Source organism: Eucalyptus grandis, chromosome 11, assembly GCF_016545825.1.
Source record: "Eucalyptus grandis isolate ANBG69807.140 chromosome 11, ASM1654582v1, whole genome shotgun sequence".
In the NCBI taxonomy this organism is placed as follows: domain Eukaryota; kingdom Viridiplantae; phylum Streptophyta; class Magnoliopsida; order Myrtales; family Myrtaceae; genus Eucalyptus; species Eucalyptus grandis.
In genome coordinates this window covers 47,441,591-47,467,343 of record NC_052622.1, presented here as the reverse complement: position 1 = coordinate 47,467,343, position 25,753 = coordinate 47,441,591, and the positions used below count along the sequence as shown (strand labels likewise).

Here is a 25,753-nt window from a genome sequence, read left to right as displayed (position 1 = left end):
GATTTTTATAAACAAACGTCGACACATTATTTACATATATTTTCAAGATGGGGTTTTTCTCGGGTCGGTACAAAAAGGAAAAGCTAGAACTCAGCCATGTCCAGCCTAAAACCTCAAAAAGAGACTCGACCCTAACATCATGCGAGCACAAAAACCCCCATCAAAGTGTCGACTATCTACATCAAAAAGAAACTAGCTCCTACTCCTCGCGCACGATCTCACACCCAACCCGGTGCATCGGGTGGTGGCGGCGGCAACATCCCTCGCATAGCTCCATCCCGTCGAACGTGCACGGACAAAAACTCTTGTATGACAGGGCCCCACCAGCCGATATCATACATGACTAAGCATCGCACTCGGATAAACGTCAATCCGGGCACATAGGGACAATCTATCTCCGTACACTCCACCTCAACATCGACGGTATACCATAAAATACCCCACGCGAAACAGTAGGTAGCGGCATAGTGCTAATCTGAAATGTTATCCCCAAAAGGGGTGAGTACAACCACTCAAAGAGATAGGGAAATCCAATAACATTCCAATGCATCATGCATATCATCACACGTTGCAAGCATCACTTACCTTGTAATCATGCGTATCATGCATCATCACATCATATATATCACCATCATCATGGCATACCACATTCATCATTAACCATGCATCACCATGCATATCACATCATCATTAGCCATGCATCACCATGCATATCACATCATCACTAGCCATGCATCACCATGCATATCCATGCATCACCATGCATATCACATCATTCATGCATCATCACCATGCATATCACATCATCACCATGCATCACCATGCATATCACATCATACCATCATTAGCCATGCATCACCATGCATATCATATCATTATTAGCCATGCATCACCATGCATATCACATCATCACTAGCCATGCATCACCATGCATATCACATCATACCATCATTAGCCATGCATCACCATGCATATCATATCATTATTAGCCATGCATCACCATGCATATCACATCATCACTAGCCATGCATCACCATGCATATCACATCATACCATCATTGGCCATGCATCACCATGCATATCATATCATCATTAGCCATGCATCACCATGCATATCATATCATAGATCAATTTCCACTTTTACTTATCAATTGATCCCCACATTATCTTTTCTCAAATCATCAAATTCACCATCATCACCATCCCTTCGGGCGAAACCTCCGACAGGGATCCCAAGATTCCAGCCATCTCATGGCCACCGGGCTTCCGGCCCCCACATTCCGGGCATCTTGCATCTCAACTAGCATCACGAGGCATTCCCTTCGGGCGAAAACCTCCGACAGGGCTTCCGGCCTTTACCCTTCTAACCGGGATCTCGCACCCCAAATCCCGGCATCGCGAGTCACTCCCTTCGGGCATAAACCTCCGATGGGGCTTCCGGCCCCCACATTCCGGGCATCCTGAAACTCCCGGGAATCTCTGGAATTACGCCACCAGGCCACCAGACAACATCCTCCGCCACAACCTCTTACTCACATATCACTTTCCATTTTTTATCATCCTTTTCATCTTATTATTTCATGGCATATGAATCACACACACGCATCATGATTCATAATCATACATGCATCAATGCCATATAACAATGCATCATATTCATGTGCATACATACACCCATGTCATATAACAATGCATTATAACTCAATAAAACTCTTGGCCAATAAAATAATCCACTTTTTATTTTATTATTATTTTATTATTATATTTATTTATTTTCATAAATATTTTATTTAATATTTATGATTTTCCAAAACTCATAATATTCAAACAATCATTAAAAAAACAATTAAAATCACAATTTCACACAAATTCATGGTCAAATTTGCATTTCACATAATTTCCCAAATTTCCACAAAATACACACAATATTCGGATAATGGCCAGATTACACAGTTTTCGAATTAATTCAATTAAAATACTCATATGACCTCCGAAAATTCCCAAATTTTACAGGATGATAGCCAACACATTTTCGTGCATTTTTCATGAAGAACTCTAAGCCAAATTCTTTATATATTAATTTATATTACTCCACGAAGCTTCTGGAACCTCTACCGTTTCGTCCAGAACGTACATCACCGAAAACTTAGGTTTGACCCATCAAATCTCTTTCGTTTCTCCTGAAATTCGAGTATGTTATATATCAATGTGTCCTTTACAAGTTTCATGAAGAGATCTAGGTTAAATAACCAAAGCATGATCCTCTTTTAAGTCCTTGAAGTCTCGGGTGTCTCGGTTCACTTCAACAGAACCATCCGTCTCAAAGATCTAGCTGATTAACTAGGCTATACTTGTTTTTCTCTTCAAATTTTAGTATGTTATAGTTTAGGATGTTATCTACAACATTCATGAAGACAACAAAGTGAGATCTCCAACAGAAATCAACATGCAACCAAGAAATCAACAAAAGGTCAGTAGGAAATTCGCAGATCTAAAGCCTCCGTGAAATAGAACTTTTGACCCCTCATATCACCATAGTTTTCCATGAAATTCGAGTATGTCATACCTCAAGATGTTAGCTTCAACTTTCATGAAGACACCGAAGCCAAAATCACACTCCAAATACACATGCAAGCTCGAATAAGGTACTGACTACCACAAACCGAACGAAAACAGTCCCTTAGCTTGAACACATTCAACCCTTACCTCGGTTCTTCGCCCAAACCACACCTAAAACCGAACATGCAACCAACAAAACAGACATGCAAGAGAAGTTAAGGACTCCACTTGCCTCCAAGATGAACACACAGCAACACACGGCGGCGTACGGTGGTCGGACTAGGCGGACGACGGCGAGACACGGCGGCGGCAACTCTCGGCTCCACCTCCTCCCTCTCGGGCTCTCTCTCCGCTCAAGCTCTCTCTCTCGCACACCTCTCTCTTGGACGGAAATGAAGCAAGTAACCGGCCATTTCTCTCTCCTAATCCCTTTTTATACTCCCCTAGGCTCATCATAGGTAATGATTGATCCACCACACCTATGGCCAATGCATGAGGACTTGTCTTGCCACTTGTCATTTCTATTTTTGAAATTTGAATTTCAATGGGCTTGGGCTTAGGCCCAACCGGCCATTCCCCCTTGGGCTGGTCGACAGCCACCTATTGGGCCCTAATGGCCTACTAGCTTGGCCCACCAAGCTCTAGGCTAATGGGTCCAAGGCCCATTTCGAAGATAACCCTATTTTCTCTTCTTTTTTTTTTTTTTTTGAATTCCTTTTTATAAATATTTCTAAATTCAAATTTCATCTTGGCCAAAGTCTTGGGATATTTTTAATTATTGAAATTTAAATCATATGGCCAAGCATTAATCTAATTAAATCTAAATTTCCACAATCACAAGCAAAATCATCAAATTAAAGACTAATGGCTAAAACATAAGCCATGGAAATTTAACACCTAATTAAAGACTTTAACACACCTTAAGGCTTGGCTTTGAATTTCCGGGATGCCACAGGTGACGTGAGAAGACGGGAGAAGAGGGAAAAAGAAAAAAAGCAATTGACAAGACCCCTACTGTTCATCTTCTCCAAGGGGTTCTTTGCTGCGTATCCGCACTGCCGTCCTGCCCCACCGCGCCTCCTCCTTTGCCGCACCCCTGCGCCGTCAATGCCGGACTCCTCCGCAACCGGTAACCCCGAGCTCCACCGTTCCTCACCAACAGTCCGCCAATTGCCCCTGCTGCCGATCTGCAGCACTCCACTTGCGCCGCCCCATGGAGGACACCGATCTCGCCACACCGAGTTGCCCCGACGCCGTCACTCCGATCGCCACCGTCCGCGAGCCCCGACGACCCGCGCCAACCGCCTCTTGCCCGCTGGTCACGGCGTCGCTGTCCCGACGCCGACTCGTGCTGCGCCGACGCCACCGAACTGCACCGCTCGAGATCCCGTCGCGCCTACCGCCGCCCGTTGAGCCTCGCCAACGCTCGCTGAAGCCGCGCCGATCCGGACGCCCACCCAAAGTGTCGCACCACCTTGCAGCAGCCTCCGCCCGACGACCCGCGCCACCACAACATCGAGCCTCGCCGCGCCTCCTTCGCGAGCAACCCGCGACGCCAGCCCCGGCCGTCCGTGACTCCCCTTGCCGACGCCGCTCGGATCCAAACCCCGCATAGCACCTGCTGTTCGCAATTGGCAAGACCCGCGAGTCCCCTTTCTAAACTCCGCCACTGTTGCCGCCGGAGTTTCTTCCCCGCTGACCTCGATCCGCTGCCCCTCACCGGAGCCGGTGACCAGCCGCACGGACACGAAGCTTGAAAGGGATAAAGGAAAAAAAAATCATTTAGGTAGTTCCTTTTTATTTACTTTATTTATATATTTACTTTTTTTAATGTTATTCTCACTTATTTACTTTTTTCCTTTAGTAGGATAATTCCTAAATATGTTCCAACATGAAAGTGCCCCCTTAAGCAAGGGATTGATAGTCCGATTTTCGTGCCCAAAATCCGACTCGCAATCCCTTATAAAAATCGACAATCCAATCTCAAGCCCGAGATTTGATTTGCGATTTAAAATTAAAATTGGTCAACCCGATCTCATGCGCGAGATACGGTTCGCCAATTTTTAGATATCAATATTATCTTGCTTGATTTGATATCGTGTGTTTGGATCAATTTTATTTTCATAAGAGAAAAAATCAAAAAAATTCAAATTAGGATTAAGTATGTTTTAGAATATTCTTAGTCTTAAGGTTAAAATCGCAATCTAATCTCGAATTTTTTAAATAAGAAAATCAAAAAGAAAAATCCGTAAGGACTAGGTTTGTTTTTGTTATCTTGCATATTAGGATTGCAATCTTATTATGAATTTTTAAATAAAAAATCCAAAAAAAAAAAAAAAAAATGCATTCATTTAGGTTGTTAGTTTTTTTATTTGAATTGCATGTTAATTAGGTATTAATTTTAATTTCGAGATTAAAGAAAACCATAAAAAATCATTGTGCATATTAGATTAGAATTGCATGCTTCATTTTAAATTTAGATCATCTTTTTAGATAAATGACATTTTAGATTTAGATAATGTCTTAGTTTAAATTAGGATTTAATATGACTTAATCCCTAGTTTAAATTAGATAGAATCTTAATCTAGCTAGATCATTTGAAATTTCATAAAATTTGTCTTAGGATAAATTAGTTGCAATTTCTAGTATAGATTGCATTTTTTTAATAAAAATGTCATATGCATATGTCATGTAGAATTAGGGCATTCTTTGCACGTCATTGCATGCTAAGATTGCATATTATAGGTTTAGATAATTTCTCCTAAATAGATTGCATGCTTATTAGGAAAATAAAAATCATGTGCACGTCATATGGAATTAGTTTCATACAATGCACGTCATTTAGTGATTTTTGTTAGGTGCATTTAATTAGAAATTGCCCGTCATTAGAATTAGGTCATTAGATTAATTTAGATTGCATATTTAAATGTTGCATTTCTTTAATTTCGAATCTCATAGAAAATACAAAAAAAAATTATTTAGAATAAATCATCTCATGCTTAGGATAGATTATATGTTTAGTTATGTCGTATTGCTTAGGTCATATAACTAAGTCATGTTGCCATGTCATATCATTTCATGTTAAATTAGTGGCATGCATTGCATATCGCATGATTTTCATTAATTAAGTGAAAACAAAACAAAAATTGCGTGTTAATTAGAAATCATATTTAGGACTGCTGATGTGAATTCTAAACTAACAACACAGATGCTTTCGTTGCTATAAGGTAAGTCCTGCAATTTATTCATTTGCTTTCTTGAGTGTTAAATTGATGGTTTGCGCACCTGCATGGTCACCTCTCATGCTAGAATTTAAAATTAATTCAAGCTGCCTGCAAAAACATTTTTGAAATTAAAAGAATGGTGCCGAAAGGGTGTTAGAGAAATCTAACGTAACCAAGTCCCCGTACCCATAATCTCTGGTTCGTAGGAGTAAAGTAAATCTCCCATTACTTTACTTGGGTTTCTAATCGACCCACCAAAAATAGATTAGTGGCGACTCCTAATTGAAAATCAATTGCATGTTATAAACTTGAACCTAAGTCGAGAATTGGTATGGGCTTGGGAGAGCCCGAGTTAAGTCTAGGCTTAACAATCCATTAGCCAAACCCTAGGTGGTTCACACCCCGAAAAAAATAGGTCGCGACAGCTTGGCGACTCCGCTGGGGATCAGAGTTAAAACTCTTAGTGGACTTAAGCCAATTTTTCTTTTCTTTTGAAAAATGTTTTGTTTGGCAGCGAGGATTCCAGGTACGCCCCTAACATTTAAGGTGTTAAATGTTCTTGCAGGATGGGAGGTATAAGAGGAAGTGTTTGCTAACCTTTGTTATGCAGGGAGGTGTAGGAATGTATGGTTTACTTTCATATATGAAGTGTTGCTTGATATAAATTGTCATGCATGCCTTGCATTTATCACTACACTTTGCACACACAACCTGCCGCCGGACCTGGGCCACATTGGATCATTTAGGATGGTATTAAGATGGATACCACTTCGACCGCATGCTCGCGGTATGAGTCGCCCATCTCAGTCCCGAAATTTCTTTCACGGTGTCAAGAGTACCCACCTCGGTCCACATGCCCGCGACCCAGGTCGGCTCTTTGACCAAGCCGGAGTCATGAGGACCCGACATAGTCCACAAGCCTGTGGCTAGTCTAATCATTCTTGTGGCTCCACCTTGATAAGCCTTATAGAGTAGAAATTGAGCCACTTACCATGCGCATGTCTATGTGATTGTCAATCATTGGTAAAGTAAGTTCTCTAATTTATGCCTTTGCAATTTACTTACTTTGTCACATTATTTTGTCGGTCCATGGCATTAGGATTGTCCCGAGCTTTGATTAATATACAATGGGGACACCGGGCATTCGGATCATTCTCCCTCCAAAGGAAGAGCTTAGCACTTGGTGGGACAAGTTAGATCATAATAGCCGTCAATTCGTAGAGTCACATATTGGTCGATTGCTTCCACCGCTGCGCGTCAACATCCATGGCGGCCTTGTCCAAGCACTCGCCCACTGTTGGTGCCCCGAGACTTCTACCTTCCTCTTCGGCGGTAAGCATGAACTCACTCCCACCTTGGAAGAATATAGCATCGCCATAGGGAAGTCCTTAAAAACTGAATTGATTAGTCCGCCTATTGGAATAGATCATGTTATGGCCTTATCTGATTTTCTGAGAATTAAAGAGGATGACATAAGAAATGTTTTAAAGGCCCATCGTAATGCATGTCCTTTATCTTTTCTGAAAGAATGTTTTGAAAAAGGCACCTCATTTCAAATGCGTAGGATTTTCCTCTTAGCTTTCTTTGGGTTTATAGTATTTCCTTACTGCAAGAATGCTATTAACCCTTTGATTGCTCAATTTGTTAGGCAAGTGTTGGAAGGAAAAAATTTTGTAAACACTGTTTTAACTGAAACTTTTCTTTCTCTCACTCATTTCAAAAGAGGTGGTGATAAGACTCTCCATTCCTCTCCTGAACTTTTACAAATCTGGTTCCTTTCTCATATAAAAGGATTTGGTGGTTCCATGACTATACATGATGTTAGTAATTCCAATCACCTTATTATGAGATTTGAGAACAACCAAAAACATGCACCAGATTATCATCATTCTAGGTGGCTAGCTTTCATAAAAAACCAACTCCTATGGGTTTCCTATGGCATGCTAAATGGTTCCAAGTTCGGGTAGCGAGACTCTCGTGTGGAAGAGTTGGCCCAATCCCTCTATTGGGATTCACTGGAGCATTGGAGTACTATCCGACTAGAGTGACTCGTCAGTATCAAGTCGTACAAGAGCTTCCCCCGGCGTTACAAGCGGATCCACTCCAAGTTAGCTTCGTTGATGGAAGCCGAGGCCATGAAGATTCCATTCTCACCATCAAATCGATGTGGGACATGTGCCATCCACAAAAACTCAAATGGCCCGAGGAGGAATTGAAGGGCAGGGAAATGAAGTACTATGCCTCGATTAAGTATATCAAACGGCACAAGATTCCTGAAGAGCTGCTTCCAAAGATACCGGATGCACCGTTGAAGATCACCAATCGAGCTGAGAATAAACGCCTCAAAAGAGTTGCTGAAAAAGCTCAAGAGGAGAATAAACGATTACGCCGAATGGTGTCCCGAGTGTATATTGATCAAGCCAAATGAAATGCTTGAATCAATCTTGCTATTTTTAGTTTTAGATTAGGAAGTTTGAGTCATTTACTTTCCTAGTTCATTTGTTTAGGACGTTTTGAATTTCTATTTCGATAGGTTTGTCAAAAGCTCCATTGATGAATAAAGTTCTAGAATATTGCCATGGATCGACGTATTTTCATATGAGAATGTTTATTTTTGTTCATTTCTTATATTTAGGTTATAACGGATCCATCACGTTCGCCCATCATCACGCGATTAAGAGCTAGAATGGCCGAACAAACCGAAATGCATGATCGTGTCTCCGCTATGGAGACTCAACTCCAACAAGTACTCGCCTCTTTACAACTTGTGACGGATCAACTCCAATTCCTCCAAGCTAATCCAACAGCTGCACCTGCTCTTCTTGAAGTAGTTATCCCGAAGCAAGCAAACAAGGTTCAAACGATTGACGACGACATGCCCGAGCTGGAAGATGACCTAGTCATTGTTGGAAAGGCCAAGCTTGACGGCGTTCCTAAGACAGATCAAGATGAGCGTGTTGCGAAGCTGGAAGAGAAAATGAGATAGCTGCAGGAGTCACAAAGGTCCCTCCCGTTCGACCTCTTGGTCTATGAGAAGGTCAAAATGCCGAGCAAGTTCAAAATGCCCGAGTTTGAGAAGTATGATGGCACATCTTGCCCAAAATCTCATCTGTAGATGTACCACATGCGCATGGCCCAGCACGTAAAAAACGAGCCCCTCATGATCCAATCATTCCATGCGAGTTTGACTGGACCCGCATTAAATTGGTACGTGATGAAAAATGTGAACCTGCTCGACACTTGGAACGAAGTAGCTGACGCATTCCTCAAACAATACAAGTTCAACATAGACATCGCACCTTCCCGAGAAGACCTGGAGCGGATGGAAAAGAAAAGGAGCGAGTCATTTAAAGAATATGCTGTGAGATGGAGGAACCTGGCGGCTTAAATTACTCCTGAGCCTACCAACAAGGAGCTGATGAAGTTGTTCGTGAAAACCCTTCCGTCCGAGTTTCGTAACATAATGGCCAGTGCATATGTCGAAAGCTTCAATCAGCTTATTCCTGTAGGAGAGCAAATTGAGATGGGGATAAGAGAAGGATGGTTTACTGAGTCATCTAGTAAAAGATTCACTACCAAGAAGGAGAAGGAAATGGCCGTGGATGTGAATGTGGCTTATAGCCAAGAAAATGTCAAACGTGCCCCGACCATCCAAATGAATCCAAGACAACCACAAACCACTGGCCGCCAATCATTTGCCCAAGCAAATAATAGAAGGCAATTTTCTCCTCTCCCTGGGTCTCCATCCCAAGTGCTGACGATCCTCCGAAAGAAAGGTTTGCTTACTAATGAACCAAAGCGTCCCAATCGCGAAAGCATTCGCGGTTATGACCCGGCAAAGAAGTGTGACTACCATAACGGTGAATTGGGGCATTCAACGACGAATGTTTCACCCTCAAGCACAAGATCCAAAATCTCCCGGGACACAAAGGCCTTCTCATTTCAAACTGCCGGCCAAATGTCCGAAGAATCCGCCACCGAGCATGAGGGTACAAAGTGAATGCTATCCTAGAACCTGAAGTTAGACGGATCAGGAACTCGAAGGTGAATGTGGTAGATGCCTACAAGGGACTGGTGAGAGCTGGTTATTATCCAGATCAAGAGGATGTTCCTTTTATCGTTGATGAAGGAAAGAATTGCCAAAATGGTGGATGACGGCATCATCGTGTATGCTGACCGTAACTGCGTGGTTTCCACCATTTCCCACATCATCATTGATTGGGAGGAGGAGCAGGTTGCTCTCGATAATGGTAAGGAAGAAGTAGATCCGTCACTTGCAGATATGCCCCCGCTAGAAGATGCAACTGATGAGGAGGTTGTGATTGAAATACCTCAGCCGTATGAGTATGTCAATAATAAAGCGGTGCCTTGGTCTTATGATCTAGATGTTGACCTCGTTACAAGGTCTGGTCGAACTTATGCTCCAAATAATACTCAACCTCCAAAGCCTGTCACTGACGAAGAGGCTATGGAATTTCTGGCTGTGATTAAAGTAAGTGAGTATAATATCGTCGATCAATTGCGAAAGATGCCTGCCCGGATCTCTTTGCTCGAGCTCATCCAAACCTCCCCTGTGCACCAAAATTCGCTGATGAAGGTGCTAAGCGAAATTCGTGTACCAGAAACAGTTGAAGCAGATAAGCTGGAGGATTTTGTGGGATCAGTCCTTCTCAAGGACATGATTGCTTTTTCTGATGAGAAATTCCCTCTTGAGGGTAGGGGCATAATAAAGCACTATACATATCTGTCAAGCACAAGGTTTCACATGTATCCCGAGTGCTCATCGATAATGGGTCCGCCCTAAACATATGTCCATTGGCCACTCTTCACCGCCTCAAGGTAGACCTGTCCAAGATACATGCTGCGAAGACTTCTGTGAGAGCTTTTGATGGAACGAAGAAGGAGGTGATTGGGGAAATCCACCTTGACGTGCAAATAGGGCCGGTCGTCTTCAACATCCCTTTCCAAGTGCTGGATATCCCTACTGGGTTTAATTTTCTGCTAGGTCGTCCCTGGATACATACTACTGGTGCAGTTCCTTCAAGTCTACATCAAGCTGTGAAATTTGTGATCGAAAGGAAGCTAGTCACTGTGTATGGTGAGCAAGACCACCGGATTTATCACGAGACGGCTATCCCCTATGTAGAGCCGGATTCTGAGCTCGAATCAAGTTACCACTCATTTGAGTTAGTGTCTACCATACACGCTTCTCGAGGTTCATCGCCACCCACTCCTGAGGTTTCAGATGCTGCCCTCATGGTAGGAAGATTAATGGTTGGGAATGGTTTTGTCCCTGGCAATGGTTTGGGAAGAAATGGTCAGGGTATTCAAAGCCCCATTGAAGCCCCTCAGAGGTCTCGATCTGCTGGTTTAGGGTACCATGGAAGAGGTGGAGGAAGTTCCGGAAGACAGAGACAGGGAAGGCATAACTCGCCACCTGAGCAAGGGCGAGGGAGGCAAAATTTACCACCTCCAAACATTCATGAGACGTTCCCTGGTCCTCCAATTATGATGCAACATGAAGCTGAAGTGATGGATACTCTCGGACAGCCAAGTGGGAAGTTCGACTATATGGTGAAGTATTCGGCCCCTCCCAGCTTTTACTTTGATGCCCGCAATATAGTTCCAAGTGGGTGGGATGGCATGGATGATCCGGCGCCTTCAAGGACGGAAAACTCTGACGACACCCTGGAAGGAATTTCAAGTTTGTTTGATGACATCTCCATTAGAGCCATTGATGGAGAACCTCTGGAAGAAACGGGCCCTCGCCCACAAGAGTAACCCATTTATCACTTTTGTACAGTCCCTTGCGTGGGAATTTTTATTGCTTTCTAGGAATTGTTTTTGATTTCTTATTTTTCACTTTCTTCTTATGACTTGAATTGCATTTTCCATTCAATAAATTGTAATTGATTGATGAATTTCAATGAAATTACAAGTTTTATTTTGAGGGCATGATGAGGTACACCAAACCAGCCCGGTGATGATATCCAAAATGGATAAAACAAAATCAAAATCCAAGGAGAATTCTGAGACCTGGGCTTCATCATGCTTCCTTGTGTCAAAATGTTTAAAAAATGCTTTTGCAAAAGAATTTCAAAAAAAATTCACAAAAAATAAAATGATTAACCCTGTTTGTCTTTTTGATCCTTCTATTTCATGTTTCAGGGATGATCATATAACATGCGAAGGTATGGAAATGGTCCAATCCAATGCAACGAGTGCTGATAATGATCCCGAAGAGTCGATCAAAGATTCCATTGAAGATTCCATTGAGGTGCAGCAAAGCTGGGAACAACATGAAAAAGCCAAGACTCTCACATCCGAGCGGGACCATCACTATTAATTTAAGTGACATTGAAAAAGCCAAGGAGGTGAAAATAGGGCGAATCTCCCCAAAGACGAGGCCGAGCGCCTAATTCAGTTCGAAGGAATATCGTGGACATCTTCGCATGGACCTACGCCGACATGCCTGGGTTAGACCAATCAATCGTGGAGCATTGTTTGCCTACTAACCCGGACGTGCCTCCTAAGAAGCAAAGATTGCGAAGAACTAAGCCTGAGCTCTCGAAGAAGATAGAGGAAGAGGTGATGAAACTTCTAAAAGTCGAATTTATTGAAGTCTCGCAATACCCTGAATGGGTAGCAAACATCGTGCCGGTGATGAAGAAGGATGGTCGAGTTCGAGTTTGTGTCGATTATCGGGATTTGAACAAGGCTAGCCCAAAAGATGACTTCCCGCTACCTCACATAGATGTCCTTGTTGACAGTACTGCTAGATTTGAACTATTTTCATTTATGGATGGTTTTTCTGGATACAATCAGATAAGGATGAGGGAGGAAGACAAAGAGAAAACTGCATTTATCACTCCGTGGGGAACCTTTCATTATAAGGTCATGCCCTTTGGACTCAAGAATGCAGGGGCAACTTACCAGCGAGCTATGGTAGCACTATTTCATGACATGATGCATCAAAAGATCGAGGTCTATGTTGATGATATGATCGCTAAGACTCGACCTGGGAAAAGCCATGTCAAAACCTTGAAGAAATTGTTTGATCGACTCCGTGAGTTCAGGCTTCGTCTAAACCCCACTAAATGCGTATTTGGAGCAACATCTGGTAAATTACTTGGGTTCATTGTGAGCAGTAAAGGGATTGAGATCGACCCGGCTAAAGCTAAGGCCATATGTGAGTTGCAACCTCCATCAACAGTGAAAGAAGTCCGGAGTCTTTTGGGGAGGTTGAATTACATTGCTCGATTCATTTCCCAACTTTCTAAAACCGCCAAGCCATTCTTCAAGCTCTTAAAGAAGAATGCACGAGTCAACTGGGATGATGAGTGTTGAAAAGCATTCGACAAGTTGAAACAGTATTTGATGAATCCACCAGTTATTGTCCCACCATCGCCAGGGTATCCTTTGATTCTTTACCTCACCATTCATGGTGAGTCATTGGGTGCGATGCTGGCTCAGGAAAGTCCCGTCGATAAAAAAGAACAAGCCGTTTATTACTTGAGTAAAAAATTCACTGTGTTAGAGCTAAAATATTCTAATGTGGAAAAGACTTGTGCTGCATTAGTGTGGGTATTGCATAGATTGAGACAAAGACACACCGCATTACTAGACATTCCTCGTAACTGAGAACGATCCTATCAAGTATTTACTGAACCGGCCAACTTTGGTGGGTAAGTTGGCTAAATGGCAAATTTTGATCTCGAAATTTGATGTGCAATTCATGCCACAAAAATCGGTTAAGGGTCGAGTAATTGCCGATCTGTTGGCTGAGAATCCAGAAGCCTCAAATAATGACGATCGTTCTTTGGATGACTGCATCTTGAGTGTAAATGAAGATTCATGGACAATGTTCTTTGATGGAGCGGTCAACTTGTCTGGTTCGGTATTGGGGCAGTTTGATATCCCCGCACACAGATCACCCAAAGAGCTGCGAAATTGATATTCCCATGCACTAACAATATAGCCGAGTATGAAGCTTGCATCCTTGGGCTTCAAGCTGCAATCGAGATGGGTGTAGCCAAATTAAAAGTGTTCGGGGATTCCGCATTGATCATACTACAGACCATAGGTGAATGGAAGACTAAGGATGCTAAGTTGCTCCCATATCATGAGTACTTAGAAGATTTGATCAAGAAATTCGATGAAGTTTCATTTGAATACTTATCGAGGTCTCACAATCAATTTGCAGATGCACTCGCAACTTTATCATCTATGTTGTAAGTCACTGACGGATTAGAAGTTGAACCATTGAAGATAGAGATTCTTCCAAGGCCGTCTTATTGTATGGTAGTGATAGAAGAGCCTGATGGAAAATCATGGTATTACGATATCATGAACTATATCCAAAAACAAGGATTCCCTGAGGGAAGTACTCCAGCTTATAGGAAGTACATCATGAAGATGGCCTCAAAGTTCTTTGTCAGTGGTGAGAATTTGTACAAGAGATCTTATGATTCAATCTTGTTGCGGTGTGTGGGTGCAGCTGAAGCCACTCAAATCATGCAAGAAATTCACGAAGGAGTATGTGGCCCTCATATGAATGGACACATGATGGCTAAGAAGATCATGAGATTAAGCTATTATTGGCTCACGCTAGAAGGTGACTCGTATACAGCATGTTCGAAGTTGTCATCGTTGCTGTGTCCATGGTGATAAGATAAATGTTCCTCCAACCGTGTTGTACCGCTTTTCCGAGCCATGGCCTTTTTCAATGTGGGGATTGATGTGATCGGCCCAATAAACCCAAAGGCTTCCAATGGGCATAGATTCATTTTAGTGGCCATAGACTATTTTTCAAAATGGATCGAAGCTACATCCTTTGCAAGTGTCACCGCCGCAATGTTGTGAAGTTCATCAAACGTGACATAATTGCTCGCTATGGTGTTCCTGAAACGATTATCACTGACAACGGGACAAATTTGAACAACAAGCTTGTTGATGAGTTGTTTAGCGAGCTCAAGATCAAGCATTTGAATTCATCCCCTTATCGCCCTCAAATGAATGGGGCTGTTGAAGCGGCCAATAAGAATATTAAGAAGATCTTGGCTAAGACAGCCGAGAATTATCGAGACTGGCATGACAGATTACCCTTCGCACTGATGGCGTATCGGACATCGATTCGTACTTCTACCGGGGCAACTCCTTTTGCTTTGGTATACGGCATGGAGGCAGTTTTGCCTGTGGAAGTGGAGATTCCTTCCCTGAGAGTATTATCCCAAGTGGAATTATCTGAGGCAGAATGGTCGCAACAAAGACTTGAACAGTTGAACTTGATCAAGAGAAAAGATCAAGGCTCTCTCGCCATGGCCAAGCATATCAACGAGAGAGTAGCCGGATCTTTCAACCGAAAGGTGCGGCCGAGACATTTCGAGGTAAATGATCTTGTTTTAAGGAAGCTGTTGCCAATTTCTCCAGATCCTGGGGGAAGTTTGCTCCAAACTACGGCCCCCATATGTGGTAAAGAAGGTACTTCATGGTGGTGCTTTGATCTTGGCAGAAATGGATGGTCGTGTGTTTTCCACTCCAGTTAATTCAGATGCTGTCAAGAAGTATTACCCATGATAGAATTTGCCATGTCATGTTTTGGAATTGCAAACATTTTATGATGAATAAATTCCCTCATTGAATTGAATTGTTCAGATTTGTTGCAAATATTGCATTTTTCTTTCTTGATGAATTATGTGAGATAAATTGAATGTGTGAAATGGGATACTTTGGAATGATGAAAGGCAAACCCTATTCCATACACTGACTCCCGGTGAGTTGTGTGAAAAATTCCATGCCCATGAGGAAAAGGGTGATCTCGCAAATGGTACGTCAACCAAGGTGATGAGAGGCAGTTTCTTCTGCTACCCAAAACACTACAGGTATATCCATTGTTCAGCCCTTTGAGCCCACACACATGAAGAGCTTTTTAAATCATCCATGTCAAGAATCGTCTCATACTAGGACAAGATTTAAAATGAATGATAGGAATTTTCTTACTCACACTTGCATCAATCTTCGAGTATTGCTTTTATAGTGTGACTTGTACGATAATTTAAAGTGCCTTAGGACGACGAAGAGCAGTTCTTTCTCTATCCTATACACTTTATCCATTGCATTGCCCCATTGAGCCAAAGAATTCATTTCACATTAAACCCAGTTGGTGATCATCCCCCACACTGGGGCAAGACAAGAAAGATCAAACCACTCAAGCTAGCATGATTTACAATGCTGATAAAAATGAAGACTTTGTCAAAAAAAAGAAGTGCAAAAAAATGGGGCATGAAAAAGCAGTGTGCCTGGTAAAAGCAAGGCCAATGCCCAAAGAAAAAAATCAAACACTTGATGAAGTGAGTCATATCCCCAACAAGGTGGTACCCAAGAAGGAAAAAAAAACTCAAATGTTGAGATGTTGCAATCAGTGGAGTTGTGATGTGGAGAAAATCTTCGACGATAGGGAGGAAAATTGTTGAAAATATCAAGATGATCACCAACTTTAACCCCCTAAACACTTTTTGAGCCTAATGATCATTTCATTTCTCAACCCATGAACCCAGCCTACGTTACGTCCCTTGCAAAGTCTCTTCAGAGTAAGGCACTTGAATTAACGTAGAAGTTCATATGTTTGAAAGCATCGCTTGAAGAAGTGTGAGTAAGGCAATTTCTACTTCATTTCTCATGTTTCTTGACTTGTAAACCCAAAGATGATTGTGGAACATCACTCATTTTTTTCAAAAGCCTTGACTCAAAGAGTCCTCTTTGTAAAACCGTGATCAAGCCTATATCACGGTCCTGTTAAAGACCTCTCGGATTGGTAAGGTCGTACCACTTGCGAGATTGCTTGAACCCTTATTTGGCATGACGATGGTGAGATAGAGTGATTGTCAAAAATCCTGCATCAAAGGTCGGATAAAACAACCCATTTTAATGAGGATGAGTGAAAAGTCCTTTCAAACCAAGAGGTCCCTCATTTGACACATTCATGACACTCATGTGCTCAGAATGGAAATTAGGTGATGCAAGATTAATGGAAATTATCATGAACCTCCATTAAATTGATGCATCTTTATGATCACAAATGCATATTGCTTCTCCTGTGACCATGTTTTGCAGAAGACATTTTCCCAGGAACAGAGATAATACCAGGTAAGTATATCTCTATCCATACCTTAAATACTTGTCATTGTGCAGGTATTCCCTTTTAAACATACCGACACTCGATTGAGTTGTCCCCCAAAAATTTCTCTCCAGATTCAATCTGATTAAGGCGACCGAAGAATGGTTCGGGTCCTGGTTAGTTGATCTCTGTTCGCAAGGCTGGGCAACATAAGAATGGTTCGGGTCCTAGCCAAGCAAAACCTCGTTTAGGCGATCGTAGAATGGTACGGGTCCTAGACAAAACCTATTTCCCTATTCAGGCGACCGTAGAATGGTACGGGTCTTGGAAGGTAAATCCCCATTTAGGCGACCATAGAATGGTACGGGTCCTAGACACAACCAAACACTGTCATACTGGGCGACCGTAGAATGGTACGAGTCCTAGGAAGCAGTCTCTTCGCAAAACCATGTTACTATTCTGGGCGACCGTAGAATGGTACGAGTCCTGGACATGTAACACCAACTATCTTGAATCACTCTACCCTCCTTGAAGGTAAGTCATTCCAGGTAAGTCTTTTATCATCTGCATTAGCATTTTCATGCATCATATAAATTGCATTAAAAAATGGAATTCATTTTCCAACAAAAAAAATCATCCATTGCATACACATAACCAAAATTTAGGTCTCAAATTATCTTTGAAGGCAACCTCTTCGAGCCCACCTTCAAAGAGGGGCAGCCGTTTGACACCTAAATTTTGACGATTTAGTTTATTTATTTATTGCATAGGAAATTAAGAGTTAAACTTTATAGCATATAGATTTATATTTGCATTTATTTTGTTATTGGCATTTTATTTATCGGATCAGTGCGAATGGGTTCAAATTAGTTGGACTAAGCCCACGAAGCAAGCTGGTTGGCCCAAGCCCATGTGTTTTAATTATCTCGTGAAAAATAAAAATTTTGAAATTATTCCGGGATATGAATCTTTTGGATAGGGCACATGTGTGAAAAAATATTGTGACTTATCTTTTGCGAGATTTGGATTTTGAGAAAATATTTATTGTAATCTTGAATTTTTATCAATAGTGATCGGTTGGTGAAAATGTATCACGGATGTAGATTTGAAGGGGAAATCGAAGGCTTATCTCTTACCCCCTATAAAAGCAACCGTGTACGAGGACCTGTGAGGGAGCTTCTTGGAAAAAAATTCAGAAAAAGGCCAAAAGGGAAGCCGTCCGTGGAGGTGTGTTGAAAAAAGAAGGAAAAGTCAAAGGAAAAGAGGAAAAGAGGGAAGGTGACGTGAGAAGACGGGAGAAGAGGGAAAAAGAAAAAAAGCAATTGACAAGACCCCTACTGTTCATCTTCTCCAAGGGGTTCTTTGCCGCGTATCCGCACTGCCGTCCTGCCCCACCGCGCCTCCTCCTTCGCCGCACCCCTGCGCCGTCAATGCCCGACTCCTCCGCAACCGGTAACCCCGAGCTCCACCGTTCCTCACCAACAGTCCGCCAGTAGCCCCTGCTGCCGATCTGCAGCACTCCAGCTTGCGCCGCCCCACGGAGGACACCGATCTCGCCACACCAGAGTTGCCCTGACACCGTCACTCCAGATCTGCCACCGTCCGCGAGCCCTAACGACCCGCGCCGAACCGCCTCTTGCCCGCTGGTCACGGCGTCGCTGTCCTGACGCCGACCCGTGCTGCGCCGACGCCACCGAACTGCACTGCTTTGAGATCCCGTCGTGCCTACCGCCGCCTGTTGAGCCTCGCCAACGCTCGCTGAAGCCGCGCCAGATCCGGACGCCCACCCAGTGTCGCACCACCTTGCAGCAGCCTCCGCCCGACGACCCGCGCCACCACAACATCGAGCCTCGCCGCGCCTCCTTCGCGAAGGAGCAACCCGCGATGCCAGCCCGGCCGTCGGTGACTCCCCTTGCCGACGCCGCTCGGATCCAAACCCCCGCACAGCACCCGCTGTTCGCAATTGGCGCGGACCCGCGAGTCCCCTTTCCGAACTCCGCCACCCGCCGCCGCCGGAGTTTCTTCCCCGCCTGACCTCGATCCGTCGCCCCTCACCGGAGCTGTGACCAGCCGCACGGACACGAAGCTTGAAAGGGATAAAGGAAAAAAATCATTTAGGTAGTTCCTTTTTTATTTACTTTATTTATATATTTACTTTTTTAATGTTATTCTCACTTATTTCCTTTTTTCCTTTAGTAGGATTATTCCTAAATATGTTCCAACATGAAAGTGCCCCCTTAAGCAAGGGATTGATAGTCCGATTTTCGTGCCCGAAATCCGACTCGCAATCCCTTATAAAAATCGACAATCCAATCTCAAGCCTGAGATTTGATTCGCGATTTAAAATTAAAATTGGTCAACCCGATCTCATGCGCGAGATACGGTTCGCCAATTTTAGATATCAATATTATCTTGCTTGATTTGATATCGTGTGTTTGGATCAATTTTATTTTCATAAGAGAAAAATCAAAAAATTCAAATTAGGATTAAGTATGTTTTAGAATATTCTTAGTCTTAAGGTTAAAATCGCAATCTAATCTCGAATTTTTTAAATAAGAAAATCAAAAAGAAAAATCCGTAAGGACTAGGTTTGTTTTTGTTATCTTGCATATTAGGATTGCAATCTTATTATGAATTTTTAAATAAAAAATCCAAAAAAAAGTGCATTCATTTAGGTTGTTAGTTTTTTTATTTGAATTGCATGTTAATTAGGTATTAATTTTAATTTCGAGATTAAAGAAAACCATAAAAAAATCATTGTGCATATTAGATTAGAATTGCATGCTTCATTTTAAATTTAGATCATCTTTTTTAGATAAATGACATTTTAGATTTAGATAATGTCTTAGTTTAAATTAGGATTTAATATGACTTAATCCCTAGTTTAAATTAGATAGAATCTTAATCTAGCTAGATCATTTGAAATTTCATAAAATTTGTCTTAGGATAAATTAGTTGCAATTTCTAGTATAGATTGCATTTTTTTAATAAAAAATGTCATATGCATATGTCATGTAGAATTAGGGCATTCTTTGCACGTCATTGCATGCTAAGATTGCATATTATAGGTTTAGATAATTTCTCCTAAATAGATTGCATGCTTATTAGGAAAATAAAAATCATGTGCACGTCATATGGAATTAGTTTCATACAATGCACGTCATTTAGTGATTTTTGTTAGGTGCATTTAATTAGAAATTGCCCGTCATTAGAATTAGGTCATTAGATTAATTTAGATTGCATATTTAAATGTTGCATTTCTTTAATTTCGAATCTCATAGAAAATACAAAAAAAAATTATTTAGAATAAATCATCTCATGCTTAGGATAGATTACATGCTTAGTTATGTCGTATTGCTTAGGTCATATAACTAAGTCATGTTGTCATGTCATATCATTTCATGTTAAATTAGTGGCATGCATTGCATATCGCATGATTTTCATTAATTAAGTGAAAACAAAACAAAAATTGCGTGTTAATTAGAAATCATATTTAGGACTGCTGATGTGAATTCTAAACTAACAACGCAGATGCTTTCGTTGCTATAAGGTAAGTCCTGCAATTTATTCATTTGCTTTCTTGAGTGTTAAATTGATGGTTTGTGCACCTGCATGGTCACCTCTCATGCTAGACATTTTTGAAATTAAAAGAATGGTGCCGAAAGGGTGTTAGAGAAATCTAACGTAACCAAGTCCTCGTACCCATAATCTCTGGTTCGTAGGAGTAAAGTAAATCTCCCATTACTTTACTTGGGTTTCTAATCGACCCACCAAAAATAGATTAGTGGCGACTCCTAATTGAAAATCAATTGCATGTTATAAACATGAACCTAAGTCGCGAATTGGTATGGGCTTGGGAGAGCCCGAGTTAAGTCTAGGCTTAACAATCCATTAGCCAAACCCTAGGTGGTTCGCACCCCGAAAAAAATAGGTCGCGACAATTTGTTTTGTTAAAAATATTTTTTGGTGTTTGGTTTGCTTAGGAAAGATAAGTCAATGGAAAATGTTTTCCTATTCAATAAAAAAAAAACCCACACTTAAATTCAAGAAAATGAATTCCTCTTTAAAATATCAAAAGTCATATTTCAAAATATATCTAGGTATCATTGTATAGACCTAAAGCTCTACTATCGGACACGGAAACCTCAATGTTGGTTCTCAGGTCTCTGGCGTCCAAGATTAAGTCTAGAACGCTGAGGCTGGGGTCCATCGAGGCTAAGCTCATGACCTCGATTCCCTTTCCTATGTCCCCAACACCCATGCCTAGGTCCATCGAGGTTGAGCCGCAAACCACAGCATCCATGCTCAAGCCCCCGATGCTTGTATTCGGGACCATCGAGGCTGAGCCCGAAGCCTCGGTGCATTAGCACGAGGTGCCTGTGCTCGATGCCTCATGCTCATGCCTAATGTTACGGCACCCGAGCCTAGGTCCATGAAGGCCAAGTGCAAGATCTCGGTACCTGAGCTCAAATCCCCAACACTTGGGCCCAGGTCTTCAAAGTTTGTGCTATGGTCCTCAATGCTTGAGCTCTAGTCCCCAGCACTCAGGCTTGAGTCCACAAAGGTCCTATTCAGGTCCTTAATGCTCAGGTTCAAGTCTTGGCTTTTAAGCTAGGGTCCATTGAGGCCAACACCCAAGATCTCGATGCTTATGCCTAGGTCCATCGAGGCCAGGCTTGGAACTTCAATGCCCAAGTTTAGGTCCATCAAGGCTGAGCTTGGTACCTCAACGCTAGTGCCCCAATCAATCAAAGTTGGCTCAAGACATAGGTGCCCGTGCCCCAATCCCATTATCCAACGCTTCATTATTCTATAAAAAACACAAAAGATGTTTAGCTGCCCTCCCATGTTCATCATTAAGTGTATAGCGAAGGTAACAGCTGCTTGTTGCATTGTGACCAACCTGACCATGACCCTGAAGAATCCGAGTCGACATCGGATTCCTTCGATAGAACCCGAATTCGACAAATCCACGTATCGCACCAGTGTCTTGAGGCGGAGAGGACTTGATTACAGTGCTCTTGCTCATTGTCCTTCAGCTTTCTGGCTCGAAACAGTTGACCTGCTGCAGTTTGCCTGTCACATAGAGAAGACAAAATAGCTTACCGCTCTCTTTTCTCTGCAGATTCAGCAACAAAAATCCTCTGTTCAAGAACCCGAAATAATGGTGAGTTGGACCATGTCACTCTCGTCTTTTGCTTTTTCTTTTTCCCTAGTTTTTGTCTTATTTTTTCTTCTGTATTGCCGGGTTTATCCGAAAAAAGACGGAGAAGGGGAAAAAGGAAAAGCAAGATTCACGCCGGCTGCTGCTTTTCTTGGCGCTGGAGCCCAATAATAGGTTGCCATTTTTTTCTCTGTTGATCATATGTTACGATGCTTGGTGCTTTAGCTCTGTATCTGTTCTGCGGCTTTTGGGAAATATGACCTAAAAGCTTTCTCAAAGTATATCTCATTCTCATCTTTCCATAGCCCATACAGATAAAATCAACTTGTTTTATCACCATAACATTCTAAATTACTTTGAGATTTAAAATGAAAATACCTCCTCGAAAGTGTAATTTGTTCTTTTTATAAGTAACATAGATGCTTCATTTTATTCTTCAATGAAAAATATAGAGGTTACAGCAAACTATATGTCCATACTGATACAACCATACCATTCTCACTAAAAGCTTTATTGTACCGCAACTACATATGCATCCAACATCTTATTCCCAAGCCTATTTCATTAATGCTTCACACATGCGTAGATGCATCATCTGACGGATGTCTAGTTGCTGCATATCAAAACGTTTGCACTGGATCCATGAGCACCGAACGTATGTAATCTTTCAGCATAATATGAGGATTGGTATAATGATCTCCTCCATCCTTGTACAGCACATCCATCACTCGTGTAAGGTTGAGAATTCCCATGAGAAGCGGCTTGGCGACGGCAATCGGGCAAAGACACTCCTCATTCAGGTCCTTCCACGCATCATCAACTTGCTTGCGAAGGTCATTCTCCGCTTCTTGTTCCGTGACATTGTATTGCTTCATGTAACATTGCACAGCCGAGTCCGCATGTTCTCTTCCTTGCTCAAACTGCGAAGATATAGACAAGAAGACATATAAACGAGATCTGATGTTTCGTAGTAGTTGGGCTTGGGTCAATATCTTCATTTAACGCGTGCAAGAAAAAAAGGTACCTTATGAGTGGCCAAATCATCCATGAGCCTGCAAATAACTGTTGAAGCCTTGAGTATCTTTGGGTCGTTGAACAGCCAATCTAAATCGTCTTTTGTTACAATATCTTGCATTCCAACAAAGGACGTGATCGCTAACAAGTGGTAACCACTCGATACTAATGCGACGGACATGTACTCATCCATTGTGGGCTTGTGTTGTCGGTGCAGCCATTTTGCTTCAGCAAAGTAGGATCTATCTTGCCTTTTCATCTGAAAATGCAAAGCATTTAATTCCTAAAAGTCGAGAATAATGACACTATGATTGTAGAATACAGTAGAGGTGGTACAATCTTACTGCCTCTTTCGCATAGTCGAGGCCATACGATCTTCCAGCGGAAGCCAGCTTTTCTCCAATTTCATCGTAGACATCGATAAGTGCTTTGTAGAACACTTTTATGTACTCTGGAAGTTCATTTATGCAATCAATGTCCCACCTGAAATTATAAGATAGGAATACGTTTCATGATATTTCAAAAAGCTTGCGTTACTCGAAGATTTTCTAATCACAATATCACCCGCGAAATATGACAATGTTATAGGAATACGTTTCATGATATTTCGAAAAGCTTACACTATACGGGGTTTTACTAATCACAATATCACCCAAGAAATATGACAAGGTTAATCTACCAACCCCATCATCTTCCATCACAAGGACTTGCCAATAATATACATTTTACCCCATCTTGTTGGTCATGCGAATATATATAAAACAAAATCTACTTGATAAGACTCATGTACGGTACCAATCTGACCTTTGAACAGCTCGAGTAAAGAGCTCTAGCTCTTCATAGGTGCCATAGACATCATATATGTCATCGAGAACTGAAGTCATTGCAATCACTTTGGTCATCATTCTTCTAACAAGCGCTAATTCAGGCTCAAAATGAACTCCCAAAATCCAGAAGTATCCTTCCACGAGCCTATCTCTTGCAAATGGTAACTTGTTCTTGAAGTCCAAACCCATCCACCACCTACATGTAAAAGGGAAAGTCATAGTTACTTAAAAACCTTCCATAGAGTATAAACAATAAATCAATTTAATCCTGTGATTGCAAAATTGATCAACCTTGCAAGATCAAATAACTCCTTCTGGTGTTGCTTTTGCAAGTGGTTGAAATCCAACTTGGCAAGTGATAGTAACACTTTATTATGCAAAGGCTCCGCTTCATACATGGAGATGTATTGTCTTGCCTCGAGCCTCGGCACCCCTCGATGAATTGTTTGCTTTAAGGCATGTTGGACTTGTGCTGCGAGAGGAGGGCTCAGTTGCTCCTTGTCAATCGATTCCAGATGCTTTAAACTGAAAGAAAGCGCTTGATCGAGAACATCTTCTCCATGCACACTCAAATGGCTAGCTTCATACAAACTTAGTAATCCACGTATGTCACTTGCGTGTTTTTCACCGAACTTTCCGCTGGTGTCCTTGAACTTGTTGAAGATATCTGCTTATAAATCATAGTGAAATCAGGATTCCTATTGAAACATCCCAATAAGACAAGAAGATTCTTCACGGGCGGTCTAAACACCGTTGGTTACCGAAAGAGCAGATAGTAATAATAACAACCAACACATGAATAGTGATTAAAGCCACTTGCAGAGGAATTTTTTTTTTTTCCACAAATGGTGTCTATAACATATGTCCCAGCTGGGAAAGGCAAAGAGGACAGATTCTAGACAATCGCAAAGGATCATAGTCTATTGGTTGTAATTTGCGAAATGATAGAAACACAAAAGGGACCACTCACCGCATGAAATACGGTAACCTTGTTGTCGCAATAAACGGAAGAGGAGAGCGACTGTGTAGAGGTCGTCATTATCATGATCTCCATTATTACTAACAAAATAGGTCTCGCTAAGTTTTTCAGCACATTATCAATCTCGCTTGCGAAGTGGTACGCAATGCCTAAGCGTTGTATTTGATCAATCATATCCCGTTTCAGGGATGGCTTGTCCGCATGAGCGCATAGCATCCACTTCACCTCGTCCTTCAGCTTCTGGATTTCTTGTTCCGCCTGCTGATCATGGCCATCATCCTACACATAAACAAGAATACATGTTAATTTCACTCCGAAAGTGCATGAAACATTCATTGGCCCAAGGCCTATCCTTAAATTGTTTCTTCTTATTCTATTTTCTCCCTCTTTTTCTACCTTATGTAAGTAACCGATTTTGTAGTAACTTGCAACATGTGGAGCAACTTAAATCCTACCATTGAGTTGGAGGGAGAAGAATATTTGGCGAGGTAATCCTCCCACAAGCTCGGATGATAATCTACCGACCGGCGTTCAACCATCTGGCTGTTTCCTTTAGCAGGAAGAGGACGATTTGCTGAGGTTTCTAGGGACATTTTGGTTCCCCTTTGTGGGTAGATGTCAGACGAATAGAAAATGAAGTACAACAGAGGATTTGATTATTGTCTTGCGAAAGGTCAGTTGGAGAGAATTTATAGACAAGGAGACGCTCCACGTGCCACAGACTCCAAATTTATAAATAAATAAAAAAATCATTTTTTTAAATCACCGTGTTATTAAAGTAATCCCGTCCAATCATAAATACACAAAAACTTCAAATTTTCTATTAATTTTATACGTTTTAAACTTTTAATTTAGGAAATGTCAGTTTGA

The 25,753-nt window shown here is 41.9% G+C and overlaps 1 protein-coding gene across 1 annotated transcript; it reads right to left on the bottom strand.

Moving 5' to 3' along the window:
- Window positions 1-22,519: 22,519 nt before the first annotated feature.
- LOC104423657 ((-)-germacrene D synthase) lies at window positions 22,520-25,522 on the bottom strand. Its single transcript, XM_010036119.3, is given in 8 exon segments — window positions 22,520-22,983; window positions 23,088-23,336; window positions 23,422-23,560; window positions 23,882-24,100; window positions 24,196-24,571; window positions 24,875-24,982; window positions 24,985-25,162; window positions 25,339-25,522. Coding segments are annotated over 8 exon segments (1,707 nt in total). The 5' UTR covers window positions 25,477-25,522; the 3' UTR covers window positions 22,520-22,683.
- Window positions 25,523-25,753: the final 231 nt, after the last annotated feature.